The following is a 16,173-nucleotide window of genomic DNA, read 5'->3' on the forward strand; positions in this document are numbered from 1 at the left end:
TCGATTTATATTAAACAAGGAAATTTTAACAGACTTGCTTTTAGATGAATTTGCTAAATTTAAGACAGAGATGTGAGGAAAGCAGTACAATTACTGAGTTGCATAAAATGGTAACAAAAGGATTGACAAAATCGATATAATTAAATTTGAAAAAGTCTAATCATTCACTTTATTAACAATCTTTAAATATATGAAGTGTAGTGTCTCTGGAACTTTATTTAAATGCCATTCATTATTTTATTAACCTTTGAAATAAACAAAGGAGTAAAACAAGTCCCTTTCAACACATTCTTTGTATTAGTTTTCAAGTTCAAGTGTGAAATAAGTAGAATTTTTTTTTTTTTTGCTTAGAGGTACCTTTACAATGTGGGAGGGTTTGTAACTTCCGCCAGATTCTATCTTTTGAGTATCCTCTGTGTAGCAATATCAGCCATGGAAATTAATGACTTGTTATAGTACCAGGATGAGAGGCCAAAGTGATCTCTAGGGGCCTCTTTCAGTTTCATGAGTCCGAAATAATTCTAGTCTTTTTTTAAAATGCGCATTTTGCTTTAAAATAATACCCTAAAATGACTATACCAATCTATCTTTTTGTAAATGTCCTGTGGGCTAAAGGAAACACCACTTTGTAATATAAATGAAGTAGAAAGAAATTATAGGAAATTAACTTATGGGTCAATCTATATTCTGAATATTTAATTTATACTAAGAAAGCAGGAGATTTTGGATAAATTTAAATATGAATTAAATCCTCATAATAATGCATAGCATTCCTATAGCACTTAGTATGCTTTTCAGTAATAACAACAATGCATCCATTTTGTAAAATAAAGAATACCACCTCCATAGGGTGCTATAGTATCACAATTGAGAATGTAACCAATAAAAAGGGAAAACTAGTTTATTTGTGATGTATTTTAAATTAAACATGTGTTGTGTGTGCTCAGTCATATCCAACTGTTTGCGACCTCATGAACTGTAGCCCGCCAAGCTTCTCTGTCCATGGAATTTTTCAGGCAAGCATACTAGAGCAGGTTGCCATTTTCTACTCCAGGGGATCTTCTCAACCTAAGAATCAAACCCATGTCTCTTGCATCTCCTGCATTGGCAGGTGGATTCTTTACCACTGCGCCCCTTGGGAAGCCCATTTTAAGTAAATGATACTCTGTAAATCTCTCTCTCTTCTCTGTTCCCATCTACCCCCCAACCCACACATACACAAACATCACTGCCACTGGCACAGGTTTGCGCCCTGAGCCTAAAGCCTAACTTAAACGCAAGTCTCACTTATCCAGAGGTCTTATGGGGCCAGAAGATGTCCCCTCCATGCACTGGAAGAACAGTGGGCTCCCAGTTTTTAACCTGCTTGTTCTGTAGCCACCTGGAAACTAGGTTTACAGGAAAATTGTACCATCTAGTGGCCTTACCAGTAAGATTTTCAGTTGAGTGATTCTTCTGCCCGGTCCTAGTTTAACTCTGCATTAAGCTAGAAATTTTAGAACTGGAGAAAGCTTAAAGTGAAGTCGGTAAGTCATGTCCAACCCTCAGCGACCCCACGGACTGCAGCCTTCCAGGCTCCTCCATCCATGGGATTTTCCAGGCAAGAGTACTGGCTGGAGTGAGGTGCCATTGCCTTCTCCGAAGAAAGCTTAGGTAGAACAATCAGAGTTAACTAATAAGAAATAGTTAAAAAATTCGGGACAGTTTTTAACCAGAGGTTCAACTCAAAATACAACCATTAGAAACAAGTGAATTTAAGACAAAATATATCAATAAACTTAATGATAACATTTTAACCCAGATACATATTTCTTTTTAAATATTAAATATGAGTAATATATCTTAGGCAAATTTCTCTAATGTATATATTAACAATGTAGTACTAATTAACTTACACAGAGCAATATTTTGTGCCTGACACTGCATTGTATATTTTATATTCAACATGAGGCTTCTCTTAGTTCATTTCAAATGTTTAGTCAAGTGTAAACATCCAAAACAAGAATTTAATTGAGTGAGCCAAATAAGCTAATTAAGTCAGCTAATTTGCCTAAAAGTATAAAATTTAGGATTAATTCTTGAGAATTGGTAGGTAATATTTACCAATTTGATCAATTTTGTTGGTCATATGTTTCATTTGGAAACAGTTATTTCATATACATTTGAGAAGGTCTAATAAATATTTGTAGTTACCAAGCACAACACTTTAATCAGCATTTAAAGTATATTATATGCAAATAAAGTTATATGGTCAATAGCCCCTTAATATACAAGTTTTAGGGCTTCCTAGTTGGTGCTAGTGGTAAAGAATCTGCCTGCCAATGCAGGAGACAAGAGAGATACAGGTTGGCTCCCTGGGTCAGGAAGATCCCCTGGAGAAGGAAATGGCAACCCGCTCCAGTATTTTTGCCTGGAAAATCCCATGGACAGAGGAGCCTGGCGGGCTACAATCCGCAGGTCACAAAGCGTCAGACACGACTGAGCCCACATGTATTCGTAGTAGTGTACAAAGTTTTAAAGCACCAGGAAACCTTTTAAGAAACAATTCAGAGCTTTGCAAAATAACTTCTTTAAAGTTTTCATATTTCTTTCCAAAATGAGTCTTTTACCATCTTGGCTGCTTTTAAGTCTAGCATGGCACATGAAGATACGTGTAGGGCTAGGGATGAGGGAATCGCCAGAGTGGTGTATCACTGTCTGAAATGTAGTCACGGTGTTCTGCAGTATTTGGGTTTTTATAAAGGATGCATTTCAGAATACTTGATACTTTCTTAAAGGTCTACTACATATGTTTATAATATGAAATGATATATTTTTATAAAACCCTGATAGATGGATAGATGAAAGAAAGAGAAACAGACATAAATATTCATGAGAAATGCTGTAAATTGTTCATTATATGGACCTGACTCAGCAGTATAATGTATGGGGTAACAGGTTATGCCACCTGTAATAAATTATAGGCATCTGTTAAGACAAATGACTTATTCTTCATTCAACAGATAGTTACTGAGGACCTACTATTTTCAGGCTAACCACACGCTGTCAGAATTAAAGCTAGCTGGTGTAAAAGAAGTAATTGTCATGTACGCACCTTATTATGCATGAAGAGGAGAGAAAAGTAGCCCTGTAGTTTGGGGATCTAGGTGATACCAGCCGTCATCATTCAGGGAATCAACAGTGGCGATAAGGACTGTTGAAAGGGCCATTTGGTGGGGCCAGAGGAGCAGTCAGAACACGGTCCTCCTCCACCGTGGAGGAGGAGGAGGTTGACAGAGTCGAATTGCATATGTTATTCTCTATGGAAAAGAAGGTGGATGTGTTACAATTCTTCCTTAGGAACGTAGAAAGCAACTTGGTTTAAAGTCAGATCTTTTGAGTAGAAAAAAGATGAATATTGAATAATATAGGCAAACTGTGTTGGCTGATACTAAGGATCATTTGAATCCTAACATGTTTAAGATATTATAGTTTCTCGGATTGGAGCTCAAAGTTCCTTTGACTACAAGTTCAATTATTGATGGAAAGAAAGTATGGCTTTTCTTTTCCTTCAGCTGTTCAATGAAATTTTCTTTGTGAAGATTCTTATTTAATCAGCTCAATACTGTATCATAGAGTCAGTGCCTCAAATGAGCTATATTTGGTGAACGGATGAGGCGGTTTCACAAAATCACACATGTTTAGAGATGAACATGGGCATGACATTCCCAAGAGGACAAAATATAGAAGGATCTTTCCATGGGTTAATTTCAAGTTTCATTTATTATTATATACATCTATGCAGTTTTTTCCTTTCCCTAATTTGGGAAGGTTTCATTTCACTTTCCTGCTCTGCACCATGATTTCAGGGTTTTCTGAACCAGGGCCACATCTTAAATTCCTTTCCCCTCATTTCTCTGTCTTAGTCTATATACCCTTTTCCTCATTTTGAATGGGGGAGGGCAGATACTATAGTGAGAGGCTCCACCTTATTACTTTGGCTCCAGCCCTTCCTTTTATAGCATATAATTTTCTGACCAACTCCTAAGCTGCTAAAATATAATTCTTAGCAATGGTGTTTTGACACATGAAGATACGTGTAGGGAACAGGTGTCTGTTTGGGATTGCACGTCACCGTTTGCTTATATTTCATGGGAGACGCATTTACCCTGACAGGTATCAGATTCGGAGGGTGAAAAGCCAAATTATTTTCAAAGCATAAACAGAGCTTCCCATGACCATTCCTGTGGTCTCTCAGGGGCTCTCCATTTTCAGAGCTTAGAGAAACCACATCCCTGTTTGGAAAAGATTTTTCTTTTTTTTTTTTTCCTTCCCTTGCTGATGTCATTACTGTTGCTATGGAGAGGAAATAAGTGCTCCGTGACATTGCTGGAAAAGTCAACACTGACGTGTTTCTGTACAGCAAATAGTCCATTTCAGAGCTTGCTTTTTATTAGCAGAGGCTTGCTAAAAATTGTCAGAACCAGTACCAAAAAGGAAATGTTCTTTTGCTGGAACCATCTTGGTTTATAAAAGTTTTGCAATGGTGTACCTAAACATTTCCTTCCGAATAATAGAAAAGAGTATGAAACACATAATAACCCATGTGAATTGAGGAAGAAGAAAACATGTTTTATCAACTATTAGGCATGGTTTATATTATTTGAAACGTTTTTTCTTGGAAATGACCACCCCACTGTTTAAAAGTCTATTTTTAACCTTGAGTTATTCAGTTATCCAGCACTACCCCATTCAGATCTGAGCTCTTAGAAGAGATTAGGCCTGCTTTCACTTTGTATCATTCCTCAGGCATTCTTGTCTTCCCTACTATAGAAATCAAGGTGCCAAGACAGATATCAGAGATACGTTTATGATGTCCTAGTATCAACATATGATTCTTGATTCATCTCACCCTCAGGAACAAGGCAGTAACCGAAAGCGAGATCCCAGACTCTCATGGTTAAATGGAAAAAGCCATTTTCATATAAGCTTGTAAATAATATGTGGTATTTCTGTTGAACTGTTCTGAATTTTATTGTTATAAGTAAATAATTAAATTTTCCCATGAGAAAAATACTTTGCTTTATCAATGAGTTTTAACAAATAGAAAAAGGACTAAAAAATAAAAGGATTTAGAAGAGAAAAGAAAGCCTCTCGTTGCAACTAAAATGTCATTTCCATCTGTAGTATTTGGTGGTATCCATGGAGTGACGGCAAAAGGATTCTCCATTTTTAAGTGGAAAAATGCCATTGACAGTATGCTCTTGATGTTGAAAACTGTGATGGGTTTTAATGAAAGCTTTAAAATAAATGCACAATATGTCCACCGTTGAATCTACTGCTGGCAGACTGACCAGTTGCATTTTTCTTGCATGAAGAATGTGTTTATGTGAATGACTAATCTGTCGTATCTGTGGGGTTTTTTTTGTTTGGTTGGTTGTTTTCTTTCTGTTTTGTTTTTGCCTGCAGTGGCACGTCTAGTGATGAAATGTGCAACTTATACATTATGTATTACATGGAAGCCAAGCATGCAGTTTCTTTCATGACCTGTACACAGAATGTAGCTCCAGATATATTCAGAACCATACCACCAGAGGCCAATATTCCAATTCCTGTGAAATCCGATATGGTTATGATGCATGGACATCACAAAGGTAAAACTGATGCTTAATTTAAAGCAACATATGTTTTTATGTTTTTCATTTTCTTATGTGTTTTGCTTGACTGTATGATTAATACTTCAAATCACCCTCCTCCTGTCAGGCAGTTGCACGTGTTCACGTAATCTGATTCTCTCTTTCCCCCTTTTCTCCTCTCTCTCCCCTCCTGACATGTCCCTATCAAAACAGTTAAAATGAAAACTCTCAACTAGTGATGAAACAGATTCGTTTGGGACCAAGTCTGTAAATAAAGATCTTTCTTCATGTAGTTCGTGTTTCTAGTTTCCTCATTTCATTCTTCCCATGACTAGTAATGAATTATACAATTTATGAATTTATATACCATGTTCTAAAGAGTGCCACCGTTTGTAAATGGAAATGGTTATCATCTCTGATCATACCTTACATTATCTGTTTAATGAGTCTCTTCAAGCTAAGAACAATTCTTGATTTATGAGGCATTACTAGCCTTAGTCTTTTTGAGCACCTTCTCAGAATTGTTCTTTAACTTACTGTTCATCTGCAAAATGGTCATGATTGTCATTTCTTCAGTTTAAAATTGCAAAACCCATACTTTTTTATTGGATGAAGTATGATGAGACTTGACTGAGTATTACAAGTTTGGTCTTAATGCCAGAAAAACTTCTTATTTCTTTCTACAGGAAATTTTATAAAAGAAGTTAACATAGCAAGCAGGTCATTTATGAAAATTCCAACATATTTTAAAAATGTACTATTAAATGTTCTGAAAATATCCTAAGTTCAATTTAAAAAATAATACAAGCAGTTTTATTAGTGCATCTTCAAAATTCTATATCATGTCTATATCACTGCAATGGTAGTTGACTCTGGTGTTAAGCCAGAGTCTGGCGCTTGGTAGTCATGATAGAGTTTTTGTGAATCAAGAGGGCATTTCTGCCATATGAATTTTTAATACTATTGTTTTTATGAAACATAGGATCCTGAAAATATTTTTATGTTGATAGTATATTTCCAAAAAACTATTTACAGTGTGTGATATATACTGCAAATTTACTCTCAGCTCTTTTGATCCCTTCTAGAAACAGAGAACAAAGACAAGACTTCTTTACTACAGCAGCCCAAACGAGAAGAAGAAGGAGTGTTAGAACAGGGTATGTATGCTTCCTGCTATAACTAGGCATATAAAAGTATTCACTATCCAAATAGGCAAACAAAATTTAAAGTTATTGAGATATTTTAGGTCTTTCTTTATCAGCCTAATGCATCCATATTACTGATTTTATATAATGTATAATTCAGGAGAAAATAATCAACTGTTAGACTTTGGCTTTGACAATTCATTAATGTAATTTAGTCCCATTAAGTTTTTCTGTCTTTGTTTTATCTTATTTAATATTGTCACTTTTATATAGAGTACAATAAGTACAAATATAATCATTAGAAACAATTAGTGGGCTGCTTTTGAAACCTAATGACCTTTAACATTTAAATTCTTATACACTTTGTATGGTGTGTTCATTTGCTATATTTGAGGTTCAAGAAAAAAAGAAATTGAGTTAAACTGTATCTTGCCTGTCTTTTAAGTCATTCTTCTCTGCCAGGTAAGGTAGGAGGGGTTATCATCTTAAGCAATTGTTTTGTGTTAAGTTGCCATCTGATGAGTTAAGAAGGCTCCATTCTTCCTCTGTTCTATTTACTTAATGTAATATTTCATGTTGTTAAGTCGTATATTGCATGTGCTGGCACTGAAAATTTATTCTCCCGAATCTTGCTTTCTTGCGGTTGTTTAGAAGATAGTACTTTGTGTTAGGCTGAAGTATGTTATCAAGTCGTTTTTGGCCTAGATGTAATATATTTTAAAACATTAGTTCAATGTTAATGCAAACACACTTCTAATGACAATATAAAGTATACAGGAAATAGGATTTTTCTATTAGCAGTCATAGAAATTTGTGACTCTTTGGATATTAAGAACTTCTATAGGAATTATTCAAAATGTATTTTATTAGGTCTAGGTCAAAGATACACTTATAATAAATGCACTATACGCTAATAATATTACACAAATAGCATTTGCAAAATTAAAAACAGGCTTTTTGAAGAAAAAAATGCATTCTGAAAGGGGGGTAGGGTAAACTGTAACATAAAAATTTTGAAATTATACAGGGTATGTTTCATAACATCTCATTCTAGCAAAGTGACCTAAAAACTTAGCTCAAAGTTGTTTCTATTTTGTATTAAATTAAAAAAAGAAGATGACTCTATACTAAATAATTTATGGTAAATGGTTCATACTGAACTATTGAGTATGACTTAAAATAACCAAGTTTATCAATGCTGTGTATATATTTTGTAAGGAAATCAATAATTATAGCCTAAACATAGTAGCTTTAAGTGTTTACTCTGACTGTCCAGAAATTTAATCAGACTTACAATGAATTATTTTGGCAATGCACACACTGTTTGAACTGTATGTCTTTGAAAGAATTGGAGTCATCTTAGAACATATTTCCGAACAGCAACATATGTAGTACAGCTCAAACTACCGCACAATTGCACTCATTTCACACGCTAGTAAAGTAATGCTCAAAATTCTCCAAGCCAGGCTTCAGCAATATGTGAACCATGAACTTCCTGATGTTCAAGCTGGTTTTAGAAAAGGCAGAGGAACCAGAGATCAAATTGCCAACATCCGCTGGATCATGGAAAAAGCAAGAGAGTTCCGGAAAAACATCTATTTCTGCTTTCTTGACTATGCCAAAGCCTTTGACTGTGTGGATCACAATAAACTGTGGAAAATTCTGAAAGAGATGGGAATACCAGACCACCTGATCTGCCTCTTGAGAAATGTGTATGCAGGTCAGGAAGCACCAGTTAGAACCGGACATGGAACAACAGACTGGTTCCAAATAGGAAAAGGAGTTCGTCAAGGCTGTATATTGTCACCCTGCTTATTTAACTTATATGCAGAGTACATCATGAGAAACGCTGGACTGGAAGAAACACAAGCTGGAGTCAAGCTTGCCGGGAGAAATATCACTAACCTCAGATATGCAGATGACACCACCCTTATGGCAGAAAGTGAAGAGGAACTCAAAAGCCTCTTGATGAAAGTGAAAGAGGAGAGTGAAAAAGTTGGCTTAAAGCTCAACATTCAGAAAACGAAAATCATGGCATCCAGTCCCATCACTTCATGGGAAATAGATGGGGAAACAGTGGAAACAGTGTCAGACTTTATTTTTCTGGGCTCCAAAATCACTACAGACGGTGACTGCAGCCATGAAATTAAAAGACGCTGACTCCTTGGAAGGAAAGTTATGACCAACCTAGATACCATATTCAAAAGCAGAGACATTACTTTGCCAACAAAGGTTCATCTAGTCAAAGCTATGGTTTTTCCTGTGGTCATGTATGGATATGAGCCTTGTGAAGAAGGCTGAGCACCGAAGAATTGATGCTTTTGAACTGTGGTGTTGGAGAATACTCTTGAGAGTCCCTTGGACTGCAAGGAAACCCAACCAGTCCATTCTGAAGGAGATCAGCCCTGGGATTTCTTTGGAAGGAATGATGCTAAAGCTGAAACTCCAGTACTTTGGCCACCTCATGCGAAGAGTTGACTCATTGGAAAAGACTCTGATGCTGGGAGGGATTGGGGGCAGGAGGAGAAGGGGACGACAGAGGATGAGATGGCTGGATGGCATCACTGACTCAATGGACATGAATCTCAGTGAACTCTGGGAGTTGGTGATGGACAGGGAGGCCTGGCGTGCTGGGATTCATGGTGTCGCAAAGAGTCGGACACGACTGAGTGACTGATCTGATCTGAAGGAATGAGACTCCCATTTAGTCCATTCAGCTTGTAAAATATTTCAGTGGAAACTGAGGCTGGACTATGTTTTCTTTTTGAAGTTGAGTTGATCAAGTAAGACTTTGAAACCTCTGAAAGATCAGAAACCTAGAGGTCTTATTAGCAGAGTAACCTTAAATATTAGATTTAACCAATTCTTTTCAAACAGTAAGATTTCAGGAGGTGCCATATATGTCTAAAAACCAAATGCTATGATATACTTTTATATATTGCTGTTTGTTTACCCTTTTGTGTTTGATAGCATATACATATAATATTAAGAAGTTTAAATATATGCTTATATATTTATATTGGGCTATATACCCAGTATAGTCTTAATGGTTTCAGAGAAGAATTCTAAGGATACATAAATTATTTTCCTCTAGTTGCCATTTTATTCTACTTATGAATAAAAATGCTATCAAGTTATTTAACTTGGGAGGAAGAAACCATTAGGCTGACTCAGTTTTCATACTGCAGGAAAAAAAGCTATGGTATTTATATGTTGAAATTAGTGAGTCCATCAGAATGTCACGTCCAGGATTATGTGAAGACAAATACTTCACCAAAAGCCATTTCAGTGACCAATGTAGCCTCTCTATTCTTCTGCTGGTCTTTGGGGGATCACCAGCCTGGAATTTAAAGAGAAATACAGAAATATTTCAAATGTGTATTTGTACACATCATCCATTTGATTCACTAATGAGATCAATCTATCTCCTTGCAATACACAGGGCAAATCTACTCATTACTGAGAGAGTGTCCTATTTTTCTCAGAGATGTTTGTTTGCACAAATATCTATTTGTATTCATTCCCTGAGGTGTTAAATTAACCGAGTAGCTGATAGGAGGGCTCTAATAATTCAAATAAATTACACCATGTAGGCTGATTTTAAAAGAAAGTCCTCAGACTTAACCCTTTGCCTTATTTTGGTGTTCTGGCCAGAACAATTTATGTTCAAATACTCCTCCTAGTTGTATTGATTCTTTGAATATTTTAAATCTCTGATAAATAAAAGTCCTAAATTATTTCAGTTGTGCTAGCCATAAACTAACAGACAGCATTAATGTTGGTCACATGGATATAAAACTGCCATTAGAAATAGAACAGTTAAGGAGCAAGAAAGAAAAGACCCAAAACATTAGAGGACATGTACCCAAAGGTAATCTCTGAACCCTTCAATGGCTAAATAATAGAGAAAGCCCTACCTGGATAGTGCAAACAATTTTTTTTTTCTGCTTCCTGTCTTGGCAAAGCAGACAGAAAGATAAAGGTCAGGATATATAATATTAAATGCTATGTTGGAAAGAAGGGATGACCTTTATTGAGGTAGTAAAAAAAAAAAAAAGAGGTGGGGGGTGGTGAGACAGAGAAATACTCATATGCCATAGGCTGAAAAAAAGAACTGTACCCATGCCAGAAATGGACAGGAAGTGGTAAGTACCCCCAGCATGGAGAGAAAACAAAAAAATCAAAGCAAACCAATAATCTTTTTAACACAGGTTTATCTAATACTCTGTTTCCCCAGGAAAAAAATAATATTTTGTTTTCTTTGAAATTCTAATCACTAAGAATGCTAGCTATTAATTTTTGCCTGAATATTCATCCTGGTTGGAAATTAACTAACAAGGCTGCAAGTTTGAAAGTGACATAAAAGTTGTGTGAATCCATGTAGAGTTGCCCAGCCTGCTGCAGGATCCTTGTCTGCCTTTGTTTTCTCTTGAACAGAATTTTGACCAAAGGCAAATGTATCTTAGACTCCGTCTCAAAAGGTATAATTATGGAAACACCAGAGGAACCTCATTATATGCACATCTTTATCTATCAGGTTGTCCTGGATTATGCAACAGTGGAAAACATTTTAATGAGGCTTTAATTAAATCTGCAGGGATTTTTTTTTTAAATAATGTTATTTGGCTCGGGGCTGGTGCACTGGGATGACCCAGAGGGATGGTATGGGGAGGGAATTGGAGGGGGTTTCAGGATGGGGAACACGTGTACACCCATGGCGGATTCATGTTAATGTATGGCAAAACCAATACAATATTGTAAAGTAATTAGCATCCAATTAAAATAAATAAATTTATATTAAAGAAATAAAAAATAAAAATAAAATAATTTAAAAGAAAACAACAATGGAGATGTAAGGGATCCTTAAGGGTACTTTCAAGTATACCTAAAATTTATATGTCAACTTTAGATTTGCCACACTCAATAAGTTTTTATTCGTATCTATATACATTTGAATGATATTACTACATACATGGAAAATACAGTTATAGACACTTCTGTAGATATGTTCATTCCATGTGATAGTCCTTGTGAAAAGTATGGACAAACAATGCTTCAATTTTACTGGCTCTGCAAATGTAGTAGAAGTATGATCTCAGTCAAGTTACTTTACGTATCTGCACTGCAGTTTCCTTATTATAAAATGGCAGTAAATAACTGACTAAAACCTCAAAGTATAGTCAATCAAATAAAATTGTGTGTGCAAAAAAATGTAGATTAAAAAAAATTAAATAAAAATCATATTCATTATAGAAGATATGGAAATTATAGAAAGGTATAAAGAAGTAAATAAAAATCATCCATAATCCCTAGAAATATGGATGTATATGTATACCCTGTATGTGAATTCTGTATTATACATACATTATTTTTGAAATATTTAGATCATATGTATGCAGATTTTTATATCTTCTTTTTAAAATACTGTATCTTGTGTATTTCTTCCAACTATAAAAATTATTGGCATGCGTGACTTTCAGTGGTTGCATAATATATGTATATTCATGCCCATAGTGCTTTAAAAATAGCCATTTTGTTTATAAGTAAGCTTATGTGAATGAGTGAATGCAGAAACGCACTAATAGATATTCAGAACAAACGAAAATGTCACCATGCCTTGAAAATGTTGTTAGTGAAGAATTCCCTGTGTATGTAATAAGGACAATGAGCTAAACAATAAAACCCAATTAGACAGTGATTCTGGGTGGAGGAAATGAATCCTAGATTATACAGAATGAGAAAGGTGTTGAGATTTTCCGGAGCAGACACATACAAATGTATTCCTTCCTTGTGTGTTCCGGTTGGCACTTTTAGAAAACATGTTTTTTCCTCTTTTTTTCTTATGCTTTATGATTCTTTTCATAAACGTTGTCTATACCAAAGGTACAACCTGAACCTTCTGGTGATATTGTCTAGGCAAGGAATGTGGGCTGAAATTAAGAGGCATGCCAGCTGTTAAGAATTCTGAATTTTGAGTGTTTCTTTTCTTTAAAATTCAAAACATAGATCTAATATTGAAACTTATATTGATTGTATTGGGAAGATTTTAGGCCTTAAAAAAAAACTGAAGGCAGAATTGAAAGTCAAATCTACAATAGTGGTGTGTCCTTGTTATTGTACATTATTCTCTGGACAGCATTTCTTTTTCAGCAGAAAGAGCCTTTAGTGTGTTTTATTCAGTTTGCTCCAAACTCTTCTCATTGTAGTCTTCATGCCCTCATATAATCAATCTTTCTACTCAAAGGTCAGCATGAGCTTCTGGATTCCCAAGGCAGGAGGAATATGACGAAAATACAATTTGTAGAGGGAAATCACTCCATGGCCCCAGATAGTTAAAGGTCTTCAGACACCTTCTGTGAAACAGAATAATTTCACAGTGGTTTTATGCTAACAAAAATGAATTACCATTGGCATGTTTTATCAAACAAGCAGAATCAAGGGAACAAGGTTGCAAGTTAAAAAGACAGTAGTGTGCTGTGAAGCTTATTAAAGTAACAGTTGATAAACCATTTATGAGAAGAGTGACATACAGGCTGGGCTTAGTGGTTAAAATTTAATTCCTTTGTTGTTCAAAATAAGACCCTCCTTTCATTCTGTAATAAAGTCCCAATGACTTTAGTAGCATCTTCTTAGGTAATTCCAAGCATTCTCAATGCACTTTGCTATTTTAAGGAAAAAATAAGTCTTGTTTCTCTTTCCAGTCACTAAAAATTTATCGGTTTGTTATGATATATGAGCAGCTCACAAATTTTTATTTATTGAACTCATCTATCAAATGCAATTTTAAATACCCCCCAAGGCTCTGGGAAGCTGAGTGAATGCTCTTTTGAATTGGTTTCCTGATAACAGAATAAACAGATGTGGATGATCGTTTGTCACCTAGTTGGTGTTTCCAGTATAGATCAGTGTGTATGGCAGTCACAAAAGTCATTTCCTGACTTCTTTTCTTATATTTGTCTTATTTTCCTAAACAAACAAAAACAAGGTAAAAAGCCCCTTTCTGCTTCTGATCATTTCCCAATTAGATGAATCCTATAGAAGGAAAAGGTAATAAAGTTGACTTTACTTGTGATCCTTGAGCTAGTTGCCATGATCTTGTGTTTTATGTCTCTGAGGCTAGTAGCATAGATATTGTGGGTTCAGCTCAGTTGCTCAGTCGTATCCGACTCTTTACAACCCCATGAACTGCAGCACACCAGGCCTCCCTGTCCATCACCAGCTCCTGGAGTTCATCCAAACCCATGTCCATTGAGTCGGTGATGCCATCCAACCATCTCATCCTCCATCGTCCCCTTCTTCTCCTGCCTTCAATCTTTCCCAGCATCAGGGTCTTTTCAAAAGAGTCAGCTCTTCACATCAGGTGGCCAAAGTATTAGAATTTCAGCTTCAACATCAGTCCTTCCAATGAATACTGAGGACTGATCTCCTTTAGGATGGTATGGTTGGATCCCCTTGCAGTTCAAGGGACTCTCCAACAGCACAGTTCAAAGGCATCAATTCTTCAGCACTCAGCTTTCTTTATAGTCCAACTCTCACATCCATACATGACTACTGAAAAAACCATAGCCTTGACTAGATGGACCTTTGTTGACAAAGTAATGTCTCTGCTTTTTCATATGCTGTCTAGGTTGGTCATAACTTTCCTTCCAAGGAGTAAGCGTCTTTTAATTTCATGGCTGCAGTCACCATCTGTGGGTTAGTAATAAGTAAACAGTCAGTAAGCCAAATCACCTTTAACCAGAAGGGAAAGTGTCAGCTCTACCTGAGTCATAAACCAAGATATGAAACTCTGAAAAGAAATGCTTTCATTTATCATTCCTTGTATCCCTCTTATTACAGTTGTTGTTGCATGGTTATAATCTCATTAGCTTAGTTACTTGGCATATTTTGTTAAATTGCTAATGAATATCCTGTTTATTCTCCATGTACCATAGAAATCACAGAGCAATAAGCAGCAACAAGAACTGTTTGTTTTAGGTAATGAAGTACTAGTGATTTCTGTGGAAAACGGGAGTTTATATTCTGAAAGATTACCAAAAGGTTTTGATCATTTTAAAAATAATAAAATGCCTGCCAGAATTAAGATTCTATGTGTCTAAAAGTAGGGGTACTTATTTTTTAATCCAGTAATCTTAAAATATTTTTTAAGTATGGGGTAGTTTTTCAAAGGATGTTTCCCTCTCATTTACTTTGATCTCACCGTATTTCTGAAAGTAAACCAGAGAAATTTCCGTACTGCTGGAAGGGAATAGTGAGTGGTCCCAACTAAATAGAAGAATGTCTGTTGAGCTGTGAGATAGTTAATGCAAGCAAACAGTAACAGACTTGGAGTTTAATGGCAGTGCTTTAGGTTTTCTTGCATTATGCTGCATAGTTTCCTGATGCGGTAGCTGCTCCTTCTCTTCTGTTTCCCAAATACCAAACCCACTTAGCCAAATGACTTACAGACCTAGAGCATTTCTGCATTTCTTAAGATAAGAATCAAAGTTTGACGTGTGGAGAAGAAAGAAATGGAACTCATTGCAGTCTAAAATCATCAAGGAAGTATTTTTTATCTTTACTAATGCAGTACCCAAGAGTGGCATTTTTAAAACATTATTCATTCCAGAATCATTTATTGAATATCTGCTGTGATGGGAACAGTACTAACTACTGGAAATATGATAATGAATAAGAAATGAGAGGGTTTTTTTTTAATATAAAATCATATTTGTAGCTTGCCACTTGTCCCTTCTCAGATAATTTAAATGTACAAAAAAGTTTTTTAGAATACCTTAGAGAATTTTATTATATATGTAAGGTATATTGCCAGTGGTAAGTGAAAATTCTTAAAAAGAATAGAAAATAGAAAACTCATACTTTCTGAAACCAAAAACCAGTCATTATTCTTTAGGCCAGCATTGTTCAAATCACTGCCATATATGTATGTATTGATTCTTTTATTAGAGTCTTACACAGTTGTAAGAAAAAGACAAGCTAGGATAGGACAGAAAATAAACTTCTTCAATTAGAGAATAAATCTTGAGCACCTGTTCTCAGAAGACTACTACTTTAGAAAGAAAAAGATTACTATGGTGAGAATGACAGGTCCGAGGTGAGTTCACAGAGAAGAGTTCTGGCTGCTGCAGAACAGACAGGGAAACCTGGACCCAGTGCCCTTAGAAGGCAGGCCCCTCGGCCAGGCTGCCTCCTTCAGACCCGGTTCAGCATCCTCAGCGGTGCGCCTTAGTACCGTGCCACTGCTTTCCTCATCTGAAATGACTACTTCATGGAGGCCAAATGCATTCTGTAGTATGAAGGACCCCGTAAAGTGACCTGCTCATGCAAAGCTCTCAAAAAATATTAGCTGTTATTACTATTACTGTCTTTTGCAGTTTATAAAGTACTTCCTCATATGTTATCTCTGTCAGGAG

General features: G+C 35.8%; 1 protein-coding gene across 12 annotated transcripts in view; it reads left to right on the forward strand.

Moving 5' to 3' along the window:
- The window catches only part of PAM (peptidylglycine alpha-amidating monooxygenase), a 179,793-nt gene that overhangs the window by 103,986 nt on the left and 59,634 nt on the right, over nucleotides 1–16,173 (forward strand). For all 12 annotated transcript variants that reach the window (XM_086413283.1, XM_086413284.1, XM_086413286.1 and 9 more), the window contains exons 12-13: nucleotides 5,449–5,633; nucleotides 6,701–6,772. In XM_086413283.1, the coding sequence (XP_086269409.1) occupies nucleotides 5,449–5,633; nucleotides 6,701–6,772 (257 nt within the window). The remainder of the gene's footprint in view (nucleotides 1–5,448; nucleotides 5,634–6,700; nucleotides 6,773–16,173) is intronic.

Source organism: Bos grunniens, chromosome 7 (assembly GCF_055505025.1).
Source record: "Bos grunniens cultivar Pamir isolate PY7600 chromosome 7, Bosgru_T2T1.0, whole genome shotgun sequence".
NCBI lineage: Eukaryota > Metazoa > Chordata > Mammalia > Artiodactyla > Bovidae > Bos > Bos grunniens.